At 38.8% G+C, this 24,835-nt stretch overlaps 1 protein-coding gene across 2 annotated transcripts; it reads left to right on the forward strand.

Moving 5' to 3' along the window:
• The first annotated feature begins 307 nt into the window (after positions 1-307).
• wnt11 (wingless-type MMTV integration site family, member 11) lies at positions 308-10,192 on the forward strand. 2 transcript variants are annotated; one of them, XM_049743678.2, is made up of 7 exons: positions 308-613; positions 2,457-2,645; positions 4,706-4,950; positions 5,606-5,883; positions 5,954-6,246; positions 9,323-9,523; positions 9,867-10,192. In XM_049743678.2, the coding sequence occupies exons 2-6, from the start codon at positions 2,563-2,565 to the stop codon at positions 9,495-9,497; spliced, it is 1,074 nt and encodes a 357-aa protein (XP_049599635.1). In that variant the 5' UTR covers positions 308-613; positions 2,457-2,562; the 3' UTR covers positions 9,498-9,523; positions 9,867-10,192. The 2 variants fall into 2 exon arrangements, with proteins under 2 accessions (XP_049599635.1, XP_049599634.1); XM_049743677.2 differs by having other exon boundaries at positions 9,323-10,192.
• The last annotated feature ends 14,643 nt before the right edge of the window (positions 10,193-24,835 follow it).

A 24,835-nucleotide genomic window follows, 5' to 3' on the forward strand; every position in this document is an offset into this window, starting at 1 on the left:
AGTAGGCTACATTTTAATCACTTTTTTTTTACAATTTATTATATATTTTATATATATTATATTTAATATATTATATATTTGTTTATACATTTATATATATATGATTTATAAAATCAGAATCAGTTTCACTTAAGACATAATAGTTCTACTTTCACCAGAATCTTTATTTATATAACTCAAATAGTGAATAAATTGTTTACTGGGGCGAGCACATGGGCGCGCCCCTGTCAGGTCGCGGAGGCGCGCTTTCTTATGCTAATTCAGGTGTGACATCAGCAGCCACATCAAAAGTGGGCTGGGGGTACTTTAGAGTCGAGTCTGCCTTCTCAGACTCACTCACACTGATCCAGCCCAAGTTTAGTTCCGCTCTCTGTTTGTGTCTCTCAGACACGCGCTCAAAAACCTGGAAAACACACAATGCTGACCTATCCGGAGTTATTTTTATTTCCCATGTTGGATTTTTTGGACGCATCTGACTAATTAAAACAAGAAAAAAAAAAAGAGAGAGACGCTTTTCCTTACTCTCCTAGGATATTTGGACCTGCTGGCTTGTGGTTTCCTTACAATATTATTTGGGTTAACTTGGAAAGCGGAGTTCCGCCGGAAAAAAAAGGTGAGTTGCAAAGTTTTGAGAATATTGTGGATATTTTTTGTGTGACTTGATGTTAAAGTCCAATGTGCGTAACAAACTTCACTGTAACCTTATTTGTATGGCATTACTTTTAAATACACACATTTACCACAATAAGCAATTATATGACGTCAATCAAATATTTAATTTAGGGAAAAAAACAGCGTAAATTGATTGAAATATTAATGAGTGTCGTTATCAACGTTTTTGCTAAAGGAAATACTTAAAAATAAGGAATTCATAAGAACATTGTAATTGAAATACTTTTGCAATTGATCGCTTCGAGGTGTTGATTGCAGTGATTGAGAAGAACCTTTAAGCGAAACTAGAGAAGGAATCCGAATTAATTTGAATGAATGCTGTTAATCCGCTTTACAGCTACAATCCCACTCCCCAGCATTTCTAACTTGGTGTAGCTTTAATTATATAGTTTATACTCATTTTATGTATTTATCCATTTTGTGGTTATAGATTAACACTTAATAGACGTGCAAGGTGTTGATTTGTCTAAATAATCGTATCATGGTTTTCAAATCAGTTTGGGTTTGTGCCAATCAACATTAAAGTCTCATTATCTCCTCTACCTGTGCGTCTTAATGCGCTCACTTAGCCACACTTCAAAAAGATCATTTATCGACAGTTTGCTGTTGCTATCAGATTCAGCAGCAGCTGCAGTTGCTGTCCACGGGCTGCAGATTCCTCAACTCACGTGGGCTGTTGCCACTACGGTTGAAATGTTTTTACCTGTTTAGTGAAGTGGCAGTAACACCAAGATGAAATGCAGACCGAGATGTGTGTGCAAATAAAGGAGGAGACTGGCACACTTTACTCCCTTTTGGATGTTCTAAATTTATCCATTCATGAGATATTAACCAAGAAAAACATTCAAGAATTACTTTACAAAAAATTTATGATACAACTAGGCTTCTTTATTGTGCAATTGTGCAGCAGTGATTCAGTATTTGTATGAACCCGGTTCAATGACTGTAAAGTGATAGTTTGACAAACACGATGGATAAACACCCAGCTCCTAAAGTTCAGGAGCAGAATATCCACTTAACCAAGTATAAAATTGGGACTGGTTGCTGGGGAGGTGTCAGCTTCAGAGCACTGTGGAGTCGCCCTTGAGACAGTCACTTCACGACCTCACCCAAACATTTGTTCCTGTTGTATTCAGTTAAACAATGCAAAGTTGAGTATTGCCTTCAGGGATTACAAGAAGCATGAAACAAACATGCTTAGTTCCAGATATACCAAAAATTAACATCTGAATAGTCATGCACCTGAAATGTAATCTTTTTTTTGGCATATATTTTATATTTGTTGTTGAGGTTAAAACTTAATCAACTATTTCTTTGATTCATTTTGTAATTTGTAGCATAAAACTTACTGTGAACGACGAGAAAGCAAAAGACAACAGATCCGATAAAAAATAATCGTGCGTGCTAAATTTGATTTTTCTTGTTTTCCCAAAATATTGCAAAATTACAATTCTGCTATGTGGCAGACGATATGCACGCTATATATCCAGACACACTAAACACACTGGATATTAAATGATATTAAAATAAAATTTATTTTTATTCATCGCGAGCAATATTAATTTGATCTCATATGCAGTCTCAAGTTAAAAAAAATAATGATCTTTTAATAAATTCTCTTGCAATGAATTTCATAACATGAACAATGACTGTATTTCTTTACATTATACTTTATGCTTTCTTTGCGTCAAAAGTTTTGAGAAAGTTGGTCGGTCAAAGACTTGCCGACCAACCAATCAGCAGACGGCAACACCTCCTAATGAGTTCTGTTCTTCTTCCAACAGGTTTTACCAGACAAGTCCTTGCCATGACGGTGGACTTGTGAGGTGAAGAAGCTCCAAACAAGTATTTATATTTTTACGCTCGGTGAACCACATTCACTGTCCAACCATGAGGAGGTGCTCGCACGTCCTGCCTCTCGTTGTGCTCGCTGCTCTGTTGCTGTCTCAGGTCTGCTCTGGCATCAAATGGCTGTAAGTATCCATCTTTCACTTCTCGTGACGTCATGAAACGATACATTGTGTGGCATGTTGTGGTGATGGAGTGAAGCCGCTGTGGCAACTTTGAAGTGGGCCCCCTGACATTCTTGATGAGAAGAAAGCTTGTGTGTTCAGTCGGCGTGTATGTCATGAAAGGGGATGGTAGATTAACGGGGCATTTCCTCTGGCTATGAACGAAAACCTCTTTAATAACTTTGATGCGGCTTCGGTAAACAGAGACAGCGAGGTTGACTTCTAAGCTATCCGGTAAAATTCACCACGGTGTATAATAATAACAGTCATAACTTTAGAAAAGCAAAGGTGGAGATGGGGAGGGAGAGAAGTCTGAAGCTTTGTGGTCTTGTTTTGCATATTCTTGTGAAGCTACGTGTGTGAGATCAGAACAGAGCAATGAATGCAAATCTCTTTTATAGTGCAGTAAAAGTCAAAAAACGAGAATTAAAGGAACAGGAACAAGCTTCAGATTTGTTCTTGTCATTTACACGATGGATGTTCTTTTCATCGACGGAAATGTTGGTGCATTCTGATTTTCATGTAATCTGGCGGACTGCTCTGTGTTTTCAAATCAGTAGTTAAACGTTGGTCTAAATTTAGACCTGCTGAGACCATGTCTAACTTTTGGCGCAAGGTAGATTGCTGGTGGGCATCAAACCCTCTGAATAATAATCGAATGTATTGAACATTTTTTTGTTATTATCATCAGAGGTAAAGCAGTAATGTTTGATTCCCGCTCTGCCTGAGTCTCATGGGTCATGTCCTCGGGCAAAACCCACTTTGCCTCCGGTGCAGCTCACACTGGTGTATGACTGGGGGTGAATGTTTGGCGGTGGTCGAATTGGCCGTAGATACGCACTGGCAGCCACGCTTCTGTCAGCCCGCTCCAGGGCAGCTGTGGCTACTTACCCACTTCACCACCACCAGAGTGTGAATGGCTGAACGTATGAATAATGCAGCTACTGTGAGTGCTTTGAGTATAGAATAATAAGCTAAGCCAGGGGTGTCAAACTTATTTTTGTCGCGGGCCGCATCATCGTCATGGTTTCCTTCGAAGGGCCATTGAAATTGCCAACCCAAATATGAATGTCTCAAATTATATATAGCGTACGGTACTCAACAAACTAGTGAATGACTAGATGAATAACTAGTTTTCAAAATAGAGACTAAGAAACTGTTATATTTAAAAAAATATGAATGGTAATAAAAATTGCTAGCAATAGAGGTAGTTTTTAAAAGTGAAAACAATTAGTAATTTTAATATTGACATGAATTTGATGCACAATTTGTCTTTGCGGGCCACATAAAATGATGTGGCGGGCCGTATCTGGCCCCCGGGCCTTGAGTTTGACACCTGTGTGCTAAGCTATCAAAATGTATCTTGACGGCATTAAAAATTATCAATCGATTATGTAACCTGAGTCTTCAGGTATACTTTTAATTCATTTTGTAGTTGAGGTCACACGAGAGACAAAAATAGCCATCACGACACATCGAAATGATATTCAGGCACGTGCGCCATGCTAAATCCAAGCGCCAAGTCGTTTAGTTTCGATGACACAATGCCAAAGCAGATGTAATAATAAACACCTGCGAGTGACCACGATCGCTGTGCTTATCATTCGGTACAACACGGCGCCCCCCCTTGGACATTGTAATGTGAAACAGGACACGTTTCTTACAAGCAGACATCAGAGGTAGCCTCCCCTGCCTGAGGTTTCTCTATAAAACCTAAATATGATCTAATCGACTCCAATATGTTCCTCTAATAGTATTGAAATAGACTGAACTGAAGCCAAAGAAGACAAAACCTCCCATGGTGCTAAATGGAAATGCTAGATATGATCTATCTGGGGTTGAGATGAAATGCAAAAATATTTTGAGGAATATCTCATAGCTAGTTCTGCACTAACAAAAACATCAGAGCCAAGAATGTGTCAAAGCTGTTTTATGGATCTGCTACTAACTTTCTGAGAAGGCTAAACTCATTGTCGTGATGGATGTCACCTTTTAAAATGTTTTTCATTTTGATTCCACAGAGCAATATCACACACCCCTAAGAGCTTCCACATCAACCAGACCCAACACTGTAAGCTGTTGCCAGGTCTGGTGTCCTCCCAAGCTCAACTGTGCCGCAGCAATATGGAACTCATGGAAACCATCATCCAAGCAGCCCGTGAAGTCAAGAAAACGTGTCAAAAGACCTTTGCCGACATGCGCTGGAACTGCTCCTCCATAGAGACTCAAACCGACTCCTCCAAGTATCGACCGGACCTTGATCGAGGTACGGACTTCATACATTTATGTACAATATGAAATGTATATTAAGATTATTTATATTATTTATATATATTATATACGTATTATTTTACATTTTACTTCTATTTTGTAGTGGTAATTGCTGACAGCATTAGTTCGATCCCAGCCAATGGCCCAATGAAACCACTCCTGGTCCTTGATTTAAATAAAATAAAAAAAATAAAAAATGCTGTGTCCAGCATAAAAATTGTGCCAAATAAATCATGTGACTCAGTGACGGTACGAGCATAAAGTCACAACAACAAAAATTATTATATCCATGAATGTATATTATCCATACAACGTATCCCAGCCAAATGAGCGATTGGTCGCCAATCAAAGGCAGAACACAGACAGTATAGAGCGGATCTAATTTCGCTTAATTGTAACTTTCCAAGCTCTTGATGCTCCAACCGCAAACATCTTAACAACTTAAATGTGCATTGAGGCGCCAGCATCCAGCATCGAGGCTAGCTATAAGTGAGGAACGAACCACTGTCATGGAAGTCTTTAAGCACTTCGCTAATATACTGTACTGATTTTTTTTTGGGAGTCTGTATCATCAGTACAACCGAAATGAATGACATTTTTTACATGGCACAATGAAGGTCTCCAATGCTCCTTGTGGTCTCATTCTCCAGGAACCAGGGAGTCTGCGTTTGTCTATGCCCTTTCCGCGGCCACCATTAGCCATACCATCGCAAGGGCGTGCACCTCTGGAGATTTACGTCTGTGCTCGTGCGGTCCAATCCCGGCTGAGATCCCAGAGCCTGGTTATCGCTGGGGGGGCTGCGCTGATAACCTGCACTTTGGTTTGATCATGGGCTCCAAGTTTGCAGACGCCCCCATGAAGATGAAACGTGCAGGATCCCATGCTAATAAACTTATGCACCTACATAACAGCGAAGTCGGGAGACAGGTAAGCGAGAAAATGCATGTCGGCAAACACAATAAAAAGCATAAAATTATTTTTATTTGTCTATTAACAGGTCTTAAGAGAGGCGGTGGTGATGAAGTGTAAATGTCACGGCGTCTCCGGCTCCTGCTCCATCAGGACCTGCTGGAGAGGTCTTCAGGATCTGAGAGATATCGCCATGGACCTGAAGACTAAGTACTTGTCGGCTACCAAGGTGGTTCACAGACCCATGGGGACACGCAAGCAACTGGTACCCAAAGATATTGACATCAGGCCCGTGAGGGAGAACGAGCTGGTCTACCTGCAGAGTTCACCGGATTTCTGTGCCAAGAATGAAAAACAGGGTTCAGTTGGCACGCAGGACAGGTGAGACAGTTTTTCACAATACTTTGATTGGTGCAATAGAAAAGGAAAGTTTGATTTTGAAACCAAATCCACCAAATATGTATGTGTGTTTATATATGCATTTATGTACCGTATTTTCCGGACTATAAGGCGCACCTAAAAACCTAAGATTTTCTCAAAAGCCAACAGTGCTCCTTATATATGGACCAAATTCCTAAATTTAAACTGGCCCGAAGCATTGTGTCATGAAATTAATCATAAGTGGCCCGCCGAAGACTATGAATCATGAATCAAAAAGACTATGGATCATTATTTTGTGATTATAAAGTCATTTGTTGCGTCTGAAGTTGAAATAATAAAAGATCAAATGGAGAATGATTTGATTTGGATTAAAAATCTGACATGATGCATTAATGGTGCGCCTTATAGTCCGGTGCACCTTATATAAGGACAAAGTTTTAAAATGGGCCATTCATTGAAGGTGCGCCTTATAGTCCGGTGCGCCTTATAGTCCGGAAAATACGGTATCTCTGGTGTCAGGCTAAAAATTTCAGATTCAAAAAAAAAAAAAAGACATGTTTGTTCTAGCATACCAAATTATTATCTTGCCAACACAAAGTTGCACAATCAGGGTTAACTTTTGCACCGCGGCAAAAATGAACTGCAATGGTGGTCAAAAAGTATCTAAAATAGCATTTGTGAACTGAACTGTGGTGCCGTGTGAAAACATGGCTTAACGTGGCTTTTTAATACAGTAGAAAAGAACAATGGCAAACCCGCACAGCAGCAAATAGGAAATCACCAATCGTGACTGTCAGCTCATCCAGGATGTTGACTTTAGGAAAGTGATGTCCAGTTTAGTTAGCGGCCTGGGTGATAACAACCTGAGTACTCTGTCTGTGGCTTGTCTGAGCATGTGTCACTGTGACTAGGATTCTTGTGCTTTTATCTCAAACGCTGACTAAAGCTCTTATTCTTGGGGCCGGGAGAACTCGGTTATCAATTGGAGAGGCGCGTGCAGATTTGGAAGCATTTAAAGGGTTCCCTGAGATAAAGGTTGGCCGACACCATTTTGCTCACTCCAACTCAGGACTTTGTGGTGTGTGAGAATTGAGCGGGAAGCGAGGAGTCATTTTGTCTGAAGGTCTTACTCATGCTGAGATTTGGCTAAGCAGTATCATAAGGAAAATATGTAACATTATCTTTTAAACTTATTGAATTTTGGAGAACTTCATGCCCTTATCACAGGCTCTATTTCTCTGTTTTGATTTGTATGTCACCAGAGGCACATTTTGAGAAGTGCAATTGCAAAAGTTGTTTCCACAGATTAAATTTCATTTTATTCAAATTGCATGTAAATACTGAGAAACGTTGTCCGGTAGCCAAAATAGGGTCACGTTGGAGAATAAGAGGTACGATACATTCACGACTGCTCGCCAGCCAATCACAGCGCAGTAAATAATGTTTGTTTTCTTTTTGAATAAATGGTCATATGAACGTCATCTTTCAGCCACTTTAAAGATAAAGAGCAGCCATGTTTCATGTCAAGGACACTCACTGGATGCAATTTCTACTGCCTGATAACTTAGCAGCCACATGAGTATGAAACATTAATGGATTTGTCAAATCACGAGGCGGGTCGGCTTTGTGGGTCGTGAGACCAAACGCTGTGGACATTGGAAACTTTGAATACTTTGCTTTATATCGCCGCTGATTTGTCACTCACTGGTGGCCACTTGACGCAGAGGCTTTATCAGTCTTGACACTTGAATTGACCTCCCGTCTACATTGTTAGCCCTGACGTTGGCGAGACCCGGGAAGCAATACAAAGTCTTTATATAGTTGCTGTTTTGACGGCGTTGAAATTGGAGGGGGGTAAATTTAGTACACCAGTCACAGGGTAATAGTTTGGGAAATTTTACAAATTTTTCATCGTGGGGTTGTTTATTTTCTTTAGATTTTGTTTTTTCAAAATTGCATTTAGTTGAAATATATTATTAGTTTTAGTATTAGTTTTTGATTTGCATGTCTCATGTGTAAGATTGAAAAAAAACACGCTAAGCGCTGAGTAGTAAAAACGCAATGAAAAAATATATAAATAAATATATAGAAATATATAGATATAAAAAAATATCTATATATAAATATCTAAAAAAATCCACAAATCAATTATAATATATATAAAAATATCAAAATAAATATATAGCAATATATACATAGATATAAAAAAAAATATCTAAAGAAAAAGGTCCAAAAATCTAATATGGGTACTGAGTAGTAAAAACTCAATGAAAATATACATAAATAAATATATAGGAATATATAGATATAAAAAAATCTAAATAGCTGTATAAATATCCCAAAAAATCCACAAATCAAATATAATATATATAAAAATATCTAAATAAGTACATAGAAATTATAGATATAAAAAAATATCTAAAAAAAACATCCACAAATCAAATATGGGTACGATAGATAGATAGATAGATAGATAGATAGATAGATAGATAGATAGATAGATAGATAGATAGATAGATAGATAGATAGATAGATAGATAGATAGATAGATAGATAGATAGATAGATAGATAGATAGATAAGACAAAGAATGTGTGGGTGTTCCTATTTCAACAATGTGTTTAAGCTGCCTTTCACTCTCCACCACTCCTGCTGCCACCATTTACTTAAGCGCCCCCTCTCATCACGCCGGTCATTAACACTCTGCCGTCATAAAAATGGAGCCATAATGTGGAAAGGGCAAACTTAAGAGAAGGGGCAGTCCTGTGTATTCAGTGTGATTTATGGCGGGGGCTGTTCAGCGCCTATTCAAGAGTCCATTGGCGCCCGAAAGCATCCGAGGCATCCGGCGGTCGAGAAGATACGACAAAGGAAAATGAGAGAAAAATGAGGGCGCGTCGCTCGGTCAAGAATATTCAAAGGGCCATTGTGGGTTCTTCGCAGGCTCGGAGTTTGCACAGGCAGGCCGCTGGATGAAATGTTTAGAATGAAGCCTAATTGTCTCTTACTGGAAACAGGTTGTCTTTCAAACAAGGGTGTCTCACTCAATCTTACAACTTTATTTACGTTAATTGCAGGCAGTGCAACAAAACCTCAGCTGGGAGCGACAGCTGTGATTTGATGTGCTGCGGCCGTGGCTACAACCCGTACACGGAGAAGTTGGTGGAACGTTGCCATTGCAAGTATCACTGGTGCTGCTACGTAACCTGCAAGAAGTGCGAGCGGATCGTGGAGAGATACGTCTGCAAATGAATCCCCAAAGCCGCACCGAGCTACAGGTGAACCAAAGCACTACGATAGCTACAAGACAAACTTTTTGTCTTGAACGTATTTCACCATAAAGTGTCATTATCACGTTAGTATCGATTTTCCAAACTGCCGCTACCGGACACGGAAAGTGACGACAGTTTATGTGAAAACCGCCGTCCTCCTGGGTAGTTCTTTTTTTTTTTTACTGTTAATGACCATGAATTCCCTCAATGTGGATGAGGAAAGTCTATTTTATTATAGCTCTAATAAAAAGTAATAACATTGGATTTTAAAACCGGAGGAGACGAATTATGTTGTTTCTCCCTCGAGATGGAGATCTGAGGATTTTTTTTTTTTTTTTTAATGGTACAGTTGATACATTTTCCATCAATGGACACGAGAGGAAAAGCAAACAAAGGGAACATAAAGTACTTTTTCAAACACGGGACGTTTTGGACTTTTGGACCCGCACGTTTTCCTGTGTGTATCTTCAGCATGACTTTATCCTAAAGGACTGGAAAGAAAATGGATAAAGGACTTGCTGATTAATCATCCTTTACATCTCGACATGCAGTCAGTTTAAGATATATTCTATTTTTAAGAGCATTATGAACTCATGGATATTGTAAACCACTTTTGTGTGGATGTACATACTCTTATTTTGTATACTGAAATAAAGATAAGTATTTATAAAATTATGATTTTTCCCACTTTCATTATTAATAAGTTATTTTTTTAAAAATTAGTTTTTTTAAGTAATTTAGATTTAAACTACAGCACGAGAGGTATAAATGTGTTTAATATTATTATGATGAATCCCTCCAAATCAAAAAATGCTGTATAATAAGGCGTTTCAAAACTTTTGGGCGGTTCCAGCCACAATGGAAAACTTTACTTGAAAATTCCACAGCGAAAAAAAAAAAAAAAACCCTCTGCAGGGGACACACAATGATTTTCATCGCAAACATACCGTATCGTTTCGAGAAGCAGACCTCGACTGTCCAAATGTCAAATCCGAAAGAAATCAGATTAATCTGAAAAACAAAGGCTTGTCAGAGAGAAGATAGTGCGGTTTTTGTGCGCCGCACATGTTACCCTCTGACCAGCTTTGTGTTACTTGAAGTGGTTCTCATGATTTTACACTGACAGAAATAGCTGTGAAAGATGGCGCGCCATGCTGTGAGGCCACATGATGCGTATTCAACAGTGCACGGCATACACCCATAGAGTTTAACACTTCTTGACCGCAGCGTGTCCAACACACAAAACCTCAAAAACAACTTCAAATACTAAGACATCCTTCAACGAGTACAGACATTTTGTTTTCTTTCTTTCTTACCAGCATATGTAACTCAATGACTACAATTGGGTGATGGTAATTTTTGCTGTTGAATTTTCTATAGCAGGGGTGTCAAAAATTTTTTTTCGCAGGCCGCATTGTAGTCATAGCTTCTTTCGGAGGGCTATTATGATAAATAAATGTATGAGCATTTCATATTATATACAGTAAAAGCTGCAAAACAAACTGACAAATAACTCGTTTTCAAATCAGACGAGTAAAAACTGATAAAAAAAAAGATATTAAAAGTGAAGACAATTTGGAATTCTAGTAATGACACACGAATTTGATGCACAATTTGTCTTCGTGGGCCACATAAAATGATGTGGCGGGCCGTATCTGGCCCCCGGGCCTTGAGTTCTGGGAGAGCTCAGTTCTGGGAGAGCTCTCCAGTTCACCCGAGACCCCTAATGAAGACAAGTGCTTCGGAAAACGGATGGATGGATAGATACCAGTGTTCCAAAAGCAGACACAGGCAGTGGGGGTCAATTGTGGTATTCCGGTTTGGGGGGGAGGGATGGATCTGATTGTGTGCAGGTGAGCGAGGGCTTGTCTGTCAACGGCATTGAGGTCTCTTCAGCATTCTTCTGTGTGGAACATGGTGAGAAAATGAACTTTATTTTGCAATTGATGGCAAATAGAAATTTTTTTTGATGATGACCAAATCTCTGCTTTGTGTCTCAGTGTTCAAATAAATTCTCACGCAATTTATCCCTAGCAGGTCCAAAAGGTAAGTACGACCCCGAGTGTATTTCATCACCCCACCCAAGATTAAGTCGGACCTGTTTTTATAGTGAACCCGGTCAGGTGACCCTTTTGAGCAACTATTGTTATCATTAAGCCGTGCAACTATTCATTTCACCTCAAACTAACCCGAGTTCACTCCACATAATATTTCAACTGCTTGAGCAAACATAACAATCCTTAACATTAATTTGGTGCACATTCCTTCATTTTTGTGTCTATCAACACAAAGCTGGAGCTAAGCGGAAGAGCAGCTGTCTTGAGTCACCGAGACATGAATGGGCTGCCGTCAGGTAAAATACAGCTGGATAGACCAACCCTCATCTGTTTTGCCCAAGACAAAACAAAGTTAAAAAAAAAATGTCGAAAGAATAGAATTAATCACACTTTTGGCATGTCTTTGTTAGACGATCCCAAAGTATCTCTTCATGCTCGACGTGACCTCTTGTTCTGTGGGAATTGGAGGTGACCAAAAAGGTTGTTAATGGACAACAGTGAAAATATCAGGGGTTAATGTCAGCCCGGGACAATATAATACCAATTGGCTTTGTGCCGAGAGCGCTCGAGATAACTTGCTGTGAATGAGGGGAGACAAAGAATTTGGCTGGAGTAGTAAAGGCATTCAGATGTACTGACCCGTACTGTAAATGGACTTTTGTAGACCCCCACCGCCCCCACTCTCACCCTCAAGCCTTTAAATAGGACCCCGGCAGTATGTGCTGCTGAAGGCCTTTTTTTGTTTTTGTTTTAGTTGAGTGTGTGTGTGTGTTCTTAAGAGCGTTGCTGGGAGATAGTAAATGATGAAAAGCATGCGTGTTTCTAAAAAAACGAACAAACCAACGGTTGGCCGGTTGACCGAGGAACAGAATGTGACACTACCAGGAGTTTACAGTGTACGCGGAAACTAATTGGGCCACTTAATGCTAAGAGAATGTAAGGTATTAAAACTATTTTTTATATATTTTTGTTTTTGTTATTGTCTGTATATATATATATATATATATATATATATATAGGGCGGCTCGGTGGCGCACTGGGTAGCACGTCCGCCTCACAGTTAGGAGGGTGCGGGTTCGATTCCACCTCCGGCCCTCCCTGTGCGGAGTTTGCATGTTCTCCCCGGGCCCGCGTGGGTTTTCTCCGGGCACTCCGGTTTCCTCCCACATTCCAAAAACATGCTTGGTAGGCCGATTGAAGACTCCAAATTGTCCCTAGGTGTGAGTGTGAGTGCGATTGGTTGTCTGTCTCTGTGTGCCCTGCGATTGGCTGGCAACCAGTTCAGGGTGTCCCCCGCCTACTGCCCGATGACGGCTGGGATAGGCTCCAGCACGCCCGCGACCCCCGTGGGGACTAAGCGGTTCAGAAAATGGATGGATGGATGGATATATATATATATATATATATATATATATATATATATATATATATATATATATATATATATATATATATATATTTAAAAAAATAATATGATGAAAAATATAAAAAATAATATATACGTATATATATTAAAAAAAAATATATATATATATATTATGTTATTTGGTATTTTTTTTTTAAATATTTGTAGTCGGATGTGAGTATAATGTACAGCTTAAAACGTCGTCCATTAAAAAGACATATGAGCCAATTCATCCAATCCAAGTTTCCAAGTTGTATCATTACCCCGTTACGAGAAACATATTTGCTTTTTGATGCTTACGATCTACTGAAGAAGAAACACTTCATCTTAAAGAGACCAAACATCGCATGACATGTTTTGGATTAAAAGAAGTCATTTTCAGACAAAACATTTGCTTGACTTTTTCCCAGATTCAGTTGGAATGAGGGATCATCAAGATGGATGAAAATGACCGAATGAGTGGAGTTGAATTAATTTGAATAAAAGAAACAGAGAGTTAAGTACGCTGGGAAAAGTAAACAGTGGTCTGGGTAATCACAGTAAATCTGTTCTGGAGTAGGGAATGCTTGGGGAGGGGAACCAACAGTCTGCTCCCTTAGTGGAGGAGCTAACAAAGCCAGCAAGAAGAACAGCTAACATAGTGAGAGAGGATCAAGTCCGAGAGTAACGGCAAAAGCCATGTCTGGCTGAGTTCAACTATGTCAACATCAGCGTGTAATTCAAAGAGAGAAGAAAGCAACCAAAGTACTTAAGGAACATATTTGGAGGGGAGCTGGACTAGCAGTACAGTATGTGGATTTGGATGCTGCTAAAGCTCTCCATATCTGGAGATAATATGTAATATAACACAGAGGATTTTCACCACACTCATGGGCCAAATGATGAAAAATGCTCTGAGCTGTATTGCAATGGAGCATGATGATTTGATAAATGGAGTGTTCTCCTTTAATGTAACTGTCCCAAGTGTGTAATCCCAAAAATCATTCATAACCTGGCCACATTTTGATGTCAAGCAAATGGTTATTGTGACACAATAACACGGAAAAAGGCTTCTGGACTTTAAATAGATGTTATTTAGTTTTTCAAAAGTAATCTAAAAAACAAAATGTACAATAGGTAATCTGTTACTTTTAAATTTGATTTCAAGCCAAAATAAAAAAAAAATCACAGCTAAACTATGGAAGGAATAATTTTAAAATTATAGCCCGACTGGTATGGATGGATAAAAAAAAAAAAGATCATTAAAATTTTATTATCACAGATATCGGTCGAATACATCTGCAGGTTGGTTAATCGGTAAACTATGTATCCTGCCAACTTTGTCACATTCAGAAGAATGAATTGAAAACATCTCATAGAAAATACAGTGCTGTAAAATGGAAAATAATTTACAAAAGTCATGTTACAAAAGATTTAATACAATTCATATCCCATTTAAAGACCAGTAAATAACATCTTTGCATGTCTTTTCCAGATTTACAATCGTATTACGAGTTACAGATGTTTGTTGCAATTACATTTATTGAAAGTTTTTATGTCTCCGAGAACCAATGGATGGATTTTATGAGCTGTGTGGGACCAAAATTGGGAAACATCAACTTTGGTGTCCCATTCTGTCTCAATTAGATTTTTTTTTTTTGCAAGCAAGCCTTTTGCATTCCATTTTTGGATGATGAATATGTTATTGTTGGAAAATAAATAATAATTACAGTGAGAATGTCCTTTGTTTTCTCCCTTGGCTATTCATTTAATACCCAGACCATTGCGGTTGAGTTTAAATGTTTTTATTTTGATATTAAACAGTACTTTCCAAAACAACAAAACTCTAAGTGTTTTTGTAAAAACTAAAACTACTAAAGCCAACTAACAAAGCCAACCTGAAAATTAATTTTAAAAAATAAAAATAATAAATAAAAAAGGAAAACTACTAAAGCCAACTAACAAAGCCAACCTGAAAAATAATTTTAAAAAAATATATAAATAAATAAAGAAAAAACTCAAAACAAAATAAAAACTAACCATAATTATAATTTCCAAACGTTGATAACCTTGACGTACATTGATCCATTGAAAACAGATGTCGGATCTCGTTTATTGCTAATAAATAATTTGTTCCCAGTTTGCCCACACGTTTGAATGTGAGCTTCATTTAATTTCCCCTTGTTTCGTTTCGTGCGCATGTGATCACCATTCAGCCTTGTTTCACTATTTGGATAACCCCGACAACTCAGGTTGAGCACTGGAACATGCTGACAGGTTCCAGCTCAAGTGTTAAAATAGTTTCTCCACTTCCTTCCACAGCCACAGCTGTAGACATATAGAGGCTTGGCTTTAATTTAACCGAGCAAATCTGATCAAAGATTCTCCCAAATTGTCCAAATGAAGTTCCAAATGACGTTTAGTAGACCCTTCCCTCAAAAAAAAAAAAAAAAAGTCTAGCAAATACTTAAATGTGCTTGTGAACATATAGTCATTTCCTTCCTATTTTTTTAAGTTACTCTACATTATAAGAGTGATTTTAAATGGTAGTCAGTCATTGATAACACCCCCCCCCCCCCCCCTCCCAACTTTCGCCCCTTCCTGTTTAATGGTTTCCATATTTCTCAGCCCAAGTGAGGTAATCCAATTTATTTGGCAGCGGTCGAAATGGCAAAGTCATTATGCGTGATTAGCGCTGTTTGCTGGGCTAAACTGATTTGGGAATATTCGCAGTGCTCAACGCCAATACCGTAAATGTTTCTTTTGTTTGATAACATCCAAACAAAATCTATGGTATGCGGTACAAACACAATTTTTTTTAACTACTGAAAAAATCGGCCACTTTTGAAAGGTTCGTGATACCTAATTTTGGGTGTGGTCTTAATATCATCATCACCTGACCCTCCAAATATTTCTTCTTCTGCGTTTTATCCCGCTCATCAATTCTATCACAGATAAGCGCATAACAACATTTTTCGATCCCTAGCGTGGGCTGGTTGAAACACGATAAACTCCACATTCAGAAGTATTTATCGCACAAACCACATGTACTCAGGGAACTCGGTTTCAGTGTGGTCAAACTGTTTAATTCTCTGGCAGCACACAAAAGAAATGTCATCTTTATATGGAGAAATGACAGAATGAGGAAATTTACCAAACTGCAAACGGCCAACAAGGGATCTCGCATATGGAGAAACAGAGTCTCAACCATTGTGTCAGATTTCAGTAGAAGTCGAACGGTACTTGACCTTTGGCGCCAAAAACCCAACTTTGAAATAATTACAAAATATCCGATCCGTAATTGACGTTATCCATCACGATTTGATCAAATACAAAACTCAGCGACTGATTTAAAAAAATAAATAAAATACATGCAATCAAAATTTAATAGTTGTACTGTGGAACCTCGATTTAACGGATCCAGAAACCACGGAACCTGGATTTATTGGTCTGGTCACATGGTTCTGGATTACTCTTTTAGTAGACTAGACCAGGCTAAAAAAAAAAATATATTTCTATATAACGGACAATTAACTCCAACCCTTCCTCCAATCCCTGTCGTATTTTCGAAACTAAATAAAGGTTTTGCCAAACTTTTCCACGGACTAATTATTTGCACGTGTAATGGACGTCGGTCATGTTACGACAAGCGTTTACGTGAGGCTGTATAACAGAAGGACCATTACGAGGAGCAAGTAGGTGTGACGCGTAAAAGCAATTAGCACACAAATTGGACTTGTTGTGCCTGTGGAGCCTTTTCTCATTTCTCATTACCCCTGCTGCTCCTTTCATTGCCCCAGTGTGGCTTGCACATTTCCACGTCTTTATAAATAGTCAACTGCTAATATTTACTCCTCACTTTCAAGCCCGGGCAGAAAAGGAGCACGGTACATTTTGTTGCCCGGGCAGGAGGCGGCGGGAACTAACTGATGCCCTCATTAATTCCGCAGAGGGAAACAAACATTTGTCCTTTCAGGGCCTTGTGTGATTTTTTTTTTTCTTTGTGGAGGGGCCCAGTTGAGTGACAGCAGCGCTCTTGTTAGGCAGCTTTGTATTATGAAGCCGTGTGTGCGTTTGCATTCATCACGACGTGTTAGTGAGCCAAGTATTAACCCACAAAAGAAACCTGCAAGCAGCAAAGGAGAATTTTGATGTGGTTTAAAATTCTGTCTGGGGCAATAGAAACGTCGGCTGGTTAGGATCTTGTCAAGTTTTACAGACCGTAAAATAGTTTGGGGTGAATCAATACCGTCATGAGATTGAGCAATTATAGCAGTTGTGGTTTATTTTTTGTTTGTGTTGTTTCTCAAAAGAAACTTTTTTTAATTTAATTTATTTTAATCTATTTATTTTTAAATTGTATGATTTTACAACATTTTGAATTGTCCCTTTTTTTATTATCAGTAATCATAATGATGAATTAAATGTCACATGTCAGTCTTTTGTAAAAACATAATTCATTTAATTCCTCATTTTTAAATCGGCAAATACCAACACGTGTGAATATAATCTCAAATCTCTGATAAATGAGTCCAGTGTAGTGGAATTTTTTCGTGCGACGTTTAATGTTACGCTCTCGCTCGGATCAGCCCGTCAGACGTTGGTAAATGAAGATGAAGTTGTGTGACCCGCAAGTTCCTCTTTCCTCTCCATTTCCTCTTTCCTCTGTGGTGAAACCAAAGTTTGATGCTTGTGCATTCCAACAAAAATGAATTCCCTCAAGATTTTGCGTCCCGATTCTTGTTCCGCAATGCGTGCAGCGCAATTCAGAGCTGTCAACAGCCATTAACATACATGGATTGCGGCGGCAGATACCTGGCTTGCGGCAAAACATTTGTGTCGACAGCTTTTCACGATAAACACTTTATAGAACTTATGAGGCCAATATGAGGAATTTATCTGAAGTGTCTTCTATGTATTTCATATGGCAGCAATTATGTCATATGAAAAAGTGACTTGGAAAGAAATGTGAATGGTGCATTATGAGTCTCTTATCACATACTTAAGGATAACAGTGAAAACAGAACAGGCTTCACTTCCTAAGTACATTTGACAGCAAGGACTCGGAGCACTTTATAGTGATGGACGGCCGGTCTCCTGAACGTGGAGGCCCTCGTGCTTCTCTTCAGCCTGCCAACTAGGGATTAGCACTACCACATTGACTGCTGACCCCCACAGTCACCTTGGCAGCCCGTTGCCATCGTCATAACATTGGGGACTGGCCACGAATACTTCATTTGGTGTCGGCATACCTCCGTGCACCTCGATCAGGGGAGCGGTGAAATGCCAACATTCCAGTTTGGAAGGCGTTTTTTTTGTCGGAGGGATTTCCTGATGGCTTTTGTGACAGCGTGGCACAATTACTGCTGCTGAGCAATCACTGGCAATGAATGAGTTGGACACTGGGTCAAAGGTTCAGTGGAACATCTCATATGGAAGCGCCAAACTATTGGAGCTACTCATAGAAAATCTTTCTAACAAAAAAAACGATACCATTTGAAATATGGACGATTTTGTGCAATCATTTTGTGCATTTTTTTTTTCTCCCAAAAACTTATTCCTCAAAATTTTAATATCTAGATATGTGCTGCATGTCAAACTAAATCCACAAAAATTATTACAGTTGTACAGACCCAGTGCAAGTGCAACTGAGTCCTGCCATCTAGTGGTTAATGTTGATATTACACTAAAAACTGCTAGGTCAAAAACAACCCAATTTGGTTTGAATACTGGACCAACCTTGGAAAATGAGTGAAATTGTTTAGCACAAAAAGACCCCCGAAATTATTATTATTATTTTTTTTACCGATCACAATATTATTTCCTTAATTATAATCAGAGGATTCCTGCCAATTTCATTAACATGCATTTTATAAAAAGTAATATTTAGAGTTAGTTTTTTTTTTTGTTGTTGCAAACATCAGACCATTGTAACATTTCAACATCATGGAAAACAGGAGAAGGGGATTTTGCCTCGAGGCTTCTCAAAACTTGCGTCTCCTTATCAGTTTCATTGTCTCAGGTTGTGTTGCACTTGAAGCACACAAGGGCTAGATTTGCTTTAAATTAGATCATGTCGATGAAATCAACTCCATTTCTCAACTAGGTGCAGCTGTGTGTCCATCTATATTTCGTTTTTGCTTTCTGAAATCTCTTTGATGAGGACTGTGGCGCGAATCCCGAATCTGTCATCCTCGCTATATTTCACAGATATGACTTTCCATCTATCTCGGAAGCTATGCCAGATTTGGAATCCGTGCCTTTTGGGTGCTGTGTTTTGCATGAGAGGTGTTTCAAAGAATGGGAAATTCTTCAACATTTAAATTGAGTGTGTTTGATTCTTTCGATTTGCCTTCTGTGGTCAAGGTTAGCTCACACATGCCACTCAAGCAGCTTTAACACATGCGGGGATGAATGGAGGGATGGAGATCATTAGAAAGACATTAGAATACTTTAAAATCCTCGTTTCTAGCTTTGCGTGCTCAAAGTCCACTCCGTCACTCTCGATACAGAAATATTTTAGATTGCATCTCACAATACTAGAGCTACAAGAATTGCATGAAATGTTCACCTTCTGACATGTCATGTAGGATTGTATCGTGGAAGTTAGCACTCCCCTGTGTCCCTGATACTTTGACCCTACAAATGAAAAGGTCACACAAGATGGTTCCCACATGAGCGACCCCGCTTGCCATTTTCCTTTAATCATCGTTGGCCCTGGATGGGAGGAACTATTTAATGTCAACTTTCTGTTGCCTGTCTTTATCCGTGTTGAATGTCTGCTATGAAAGAGTCACTCATGTATTAGAGATTTCATAAATATGGATTATATTTATTTATTTAAATGCAGCTTTGGACTGTCAAAAATGGTAGCACAAAATGAAACTTATAATTCAATTCAGGCAGGCTGGGCCACTCGAGGGTTTGTTCTGGGCCGCATGTGGCCCCCGGGCTGCCAATTGAACACACTGCATCAATTTGTGTTGTAGTAGTATGTTTTCAAAAATGGAAACCAAAGCTTTCTCGACAGTGGTTGTGAAATTAATTCCCCACCCTCCTTGATATATAATATCCAAGCCTGAAAGATGCAGACCTGGAGACCTTCTCTCCCTTCTCTGCTATTGAAACGGCACTGATCCTTTTAATGGCCATATCAAGCATGAAGCTGAGCTCCATTTCCACCGTACTCGGACTTATGCAAAATCTCTCCTGCCAAAATCAATTACCACCCTCCGAGCCGTCGCTGCTGCCGCTCACGAAGCCCAATGAGGCAGAAAGCGGTTGGGTCGTACAATACCGCAGAATCAAACTAGTGGACTTCCTCCTTCTCCACATGCCTGAGCAATGTGTCAGAGCAGCCACGGCCAGGCCAGATGATTTATGAGCACCTTTGCTCCAACCTCCTCTGGCTGACTCCCTGCAGCCAGGAGGACAAAGTTGCTTCGCAAATCAAAGTCCTGATGTGTTCAATCATAACTTGAGAGTGAGATAGTGAGATATGACTTATTTTATGACGGTGTTTTCTTGTTTTTCTTATCTCCATGTGTTGGCTCCTCTTTGTGCTTGACCTCGGTGTTTCTCTTCTATGCTCTCCTGACATTGCATTTTCCTTGTTTTGGTCAATTCCCGGCTTGTGCAGGCCTCCGACTTGAGGCAACAAACGTTTCCTGCACGTCTCTTTTTCTTGCTGACACTCGCAGTACTAAATTTTTCATCCAAAGAGACTTAGGGATGGGCAAGTATCGATACCAGGTATCGGCACCAAAAATTCCTCTAGCATTCATATCGTGAACATTTATAGATCCAATTAAATCACACAAGATGGTTACGGGTCGCAAGTCCATTTTGTGCATCTCATAATGACAACTAGACACAGCAGAGAAGAAAGATGGATCAAATATTTACTTGCTCCATTGCCTGGCTGGCCTCTTCTGCTGAAGTATCCAATGGAAGTAAACACAGTTATGTGAAGGATCATCAACAAAAGTCAGGGTGACGACAACGTTTCCATGAAAATTATATCGATGAGCAATATTCCTTCGTTTCTTGTCATGGTTCATTTTCCAGACTGACCACGAGTGTTTTATTACGAGAGGCATGCAACACTTAGGAGTAGAAAAAATATTGCTATAATTCATATTGGCACGTAAAGTTCCTCTCGGGTTTTACAAGCGCTTCCAAAAGACGGAAGTGCTGATTGGAAGCATGTTCATGTTGAAACGCACACCACTTATCTTCTTGCATAAACACTTCATTGTTTATCTCTTAGGAATAGAAAAAAAAAGACATCTTTGAAATTACATTCTGCACCACAGATGTCACTTTTAATTACACACTACCTTTGCGTTTCAATGTTTCTACCTGCTAAGGATTTATGATTTGTACCAGGTGGGCCAAATAGCAACTGGATGAAAACAAGCAGTGTTATTTGACGGGAATTTACAGAGTCAGAAATTACAGTACAGACTTGTTTTACAACATTTGACTGAATCTTAGAAGAAGAAGTATTTTAGCTGGCAAGTATAATTTCCTCCTGCAAGTTACAATAGAACTTTATCCCAAATTTGAACTGCTCAGTTTTAATGACTTGTACATTTTCAACAAAGCTTGCTTTTATGCATGTATATAATAATATTCATTATATTATTATTATTTTAATATATAAATAATGATATTATATGATTATTATTATATTAATACATAAATAAAAATATTATATTAATATTATTATAATATTAATACTTAAATATTCTTGCAAATCTAATGGAAGAATATTATTATAAAAGGAAAAAAAATGGCACAGGACCTTTGATAATAGTGACATCACTTGTTGTCAACAGATTATTTAAATCAGAACAATTCATGTCAATTGTATGGTGTTGTTTGGAAAAAAAAAAGGACCATTATTAGAGGAATGAATTTCTATTCTTGCTTTGTAGCCAAAAAAGATGGAAAAAAAAAAAACTTGCCATGCGTGGAAGTTGGCACCCACTTTGTAAGGTGCTGATGTTAGATATTTTTATAGCCACAAATGGGTAATCAACTCACAGATGGTGTACGTATGTACTTTGGATGGAATACTATGAAGGTCTGGAAATCATTTGATCCTTTGATTTGTCAACTATTGATCTATTGGTTGAGAGCTGGTGACAGTGACTTAGTGTATAGGCCTACTGTATATCCTATCTGAGAGAAATCCAGAGTTGGCAATCTGTTTTAGCTTTCTAGTAAAAGCTGAAAAATGATATCTTTATAATAAATTACAAGAAGAAAAGCTTTTAAGTTTGCTTGAATGTTTATAGCTATAACTAAAAAGTCAGTGTGACATCAGTATTGATTTCAAATTTATTCCTGTCATTTTGAGTTGTGGCGGTGCAAATATGAACTTGTAATTTGTTTATTTAGTCTGAGACAGATTTGAGATATGTGTGTTGAATTTTCATTTTTTCAATTTGCCTGTGCTTTCAGCTATTGTGTGACATATTATTGAGACTATTGTTGGCTTTTGCGAGCCAGAACACCCAGAACTGACACTCATCAGTGATTTGTATAACTTCCTCTAATCAGAGTCTGCACAACGAGCCAGCAAGCCGTCATTCACAAAACAAAGATGCACTGCAAATGTAAGCATCTGTCAAAGGACTAAATCCGCTACGTCTTTTGGCTTGTGTGCAGAGATATATTGCAGAATGAAGAATTCACGAATAACGTTTTGCACAAAAAGATCAGACGGCTATCAACTGACGTCACTTTTCATTTAAGGTTCAACTGGCTCAACTATGAAGCACCAACACATTTAGCCTGATGAACAAAGCAAATACTATTTATTTATTTATTTATTTATTTATTTATTTATTTATTTATTTATTTATTATTTTTATTTTTAGTGCTTTAAGATACGAGTGGCTGAAATTGATTTATTTTTTTGAACTGTCAATTGCCTGTTTTTTTAAATGTATTTATTTAGCGCAGACTTGAGATATGAGCACAAAAATTGTGTGTGCTTGTGAGTGTGTGTTTGTGTGTGTTTGTGTGTATGTTGGGATTTCTGAACTGATTAATGGTATTTCCATTCAGTTCAATGGGGAAGGATGATTTGAGCTATAAATGTTTTAAGATGAGAGCATAGTCACGTAACTATATCAACTTGTATCTCAAGGTATTACAGTATTCATTTCCATAAGGGTACATTTATGTATTTTTCAAATAGCTTGCTCCAAATCTCTGTATAACGAGCTCCATAAAGTTCTTTTAGCTAGCTACTTATGAGTCTCAACATGACCCTGCAGCAGACAGAAAGCTCAAACATTTCAATAATCTAACCTTGTACATGAGTGTGTTTTCCTCAGCCAGAGCGGCCATCCAAAACTGCGTGCTGTCCAAATTGACAAGTCAAAATACACCATATCCAACCCGGACCAAGCCTTTGTTTCCAAAATACACCACAGCTCTGCTATCCTATCTGTACTGCTTTTGATTGCCTCTTTTTTGTCTTTTAAATTGTCTCACTTTCACTGTTTATCTCTCATTTTCACATTTAATAAGGTATGCTGGGATTCTGGAAGGACGTGACCTTCTCGGTCAAGCTTTTTTTTCCCTCTTCAAAAAGGTATACACTCATAACTGCTGAGATTGAACCACTATTCCGAGATGTGTGAGCCAAAAACTGCCCTAAAAATATTTCAGCAATTTTACTGTAAATGGTGACCAGCTTTTGATTTTTCAACTCACCCTTCACCAATCTTCAACCTAATCTGATGGATCATAATAGTTAACCTGATCTGATCAAAATCCACAGATAACCAGCAAGTGGGGTCGGAAACCATCTCAGCATTTTTCAAAGTGAATCTAATCCAGCAGTTAGTGGTAAATAATTGTTAGGTGGACATTCCGTGAATTTCACCGTGTCACTTCCCTGGAGCTATTATGACGTGATTCACCTGATAGCGAGCCAAGAGCTCCTGGGATTGATGTAGCGTGTTGTGTAGGTCTTGGGAAAAGTGTTTGAGAAGCAAATTAGCAGCTCTTAATTGCAGGCTACAATGTCATAAATCACATCAGTCCATGCGTGATGCAGCAGCAGCAACCTGGAAGATCATTCAAGGCCTCTCAAAGTCTTCAGACCCAGGGAACAGATTGGAGAAAAGTGCAAAGTGAGATCACTAAGTCACACCTCGAGTGAAGACGAGATGACTACATAATAGGAGGCTCCTTTCGCTTAGGTTCATTGTGAAGACGTATTTGATGAAGACCTTTGGCCATAGCAGGATTTTGGTTTCGGGTCAGTGTGTGGACACATGCTGCCAGGAGCTGAATGGCACCCCACCCTCCTTCTTAAGACAAAAGGTCAGGGGGCCAGCTACATCAATACAGCCTTCTGACCTCAAATCCTCAACCCCCTGGAGCACCTCATGTCTCTTTAGTATCTTAGCCATCAGGACACGAGACCCTGTATGCCATTTCGAAAAAGACAGATGACAATGACCAGACAGTCAAGTAGTGGAGAATCTCCAAAGTCTTGTAACATTGGTGTTCCCTGGCCTGCCTTCACTTTGAAGCCTCAGGGGAACCGACCGTAAATTGGGCTTCATGGATGCATCAGGTACCTGCTGTGGTTAGTCGTTAGTCCTTAAAGAGTTTTATCACCTTGTGGTCAATCTGGGCTTTCAACTAATGTGGATTACATATGCAGCCACTGCTGTCAGTCTTCACACCCGAATGAAGCATTGTCCCAATGGAATCCGAATGAAGCAAAGTGTTAAAACCGCATGGGATTATTCTTTTCCATTCACAAGTTGTTAGTAAACTCATGAAAGGGATGCTTTTCTAAAGTGTGTTCATCCACAATTTCACAGGAAAGTCAGTAAACTGAATTTT

This window comes from Syngnathus scovelli, chromosome 15, assembly GCF_024217435.2.
Source record: "Syngnathus scovelli strain Florida chromosome 15, RoL_Ssco_1.2, whole genome shotgun sequence".
Lineage (NCBI taxonomy): Eukaryota > Metazoa > Chordata > Actinopteri > Syngnathiformes > Syngnathidae > Syngnathus > Syngnathus scovelli.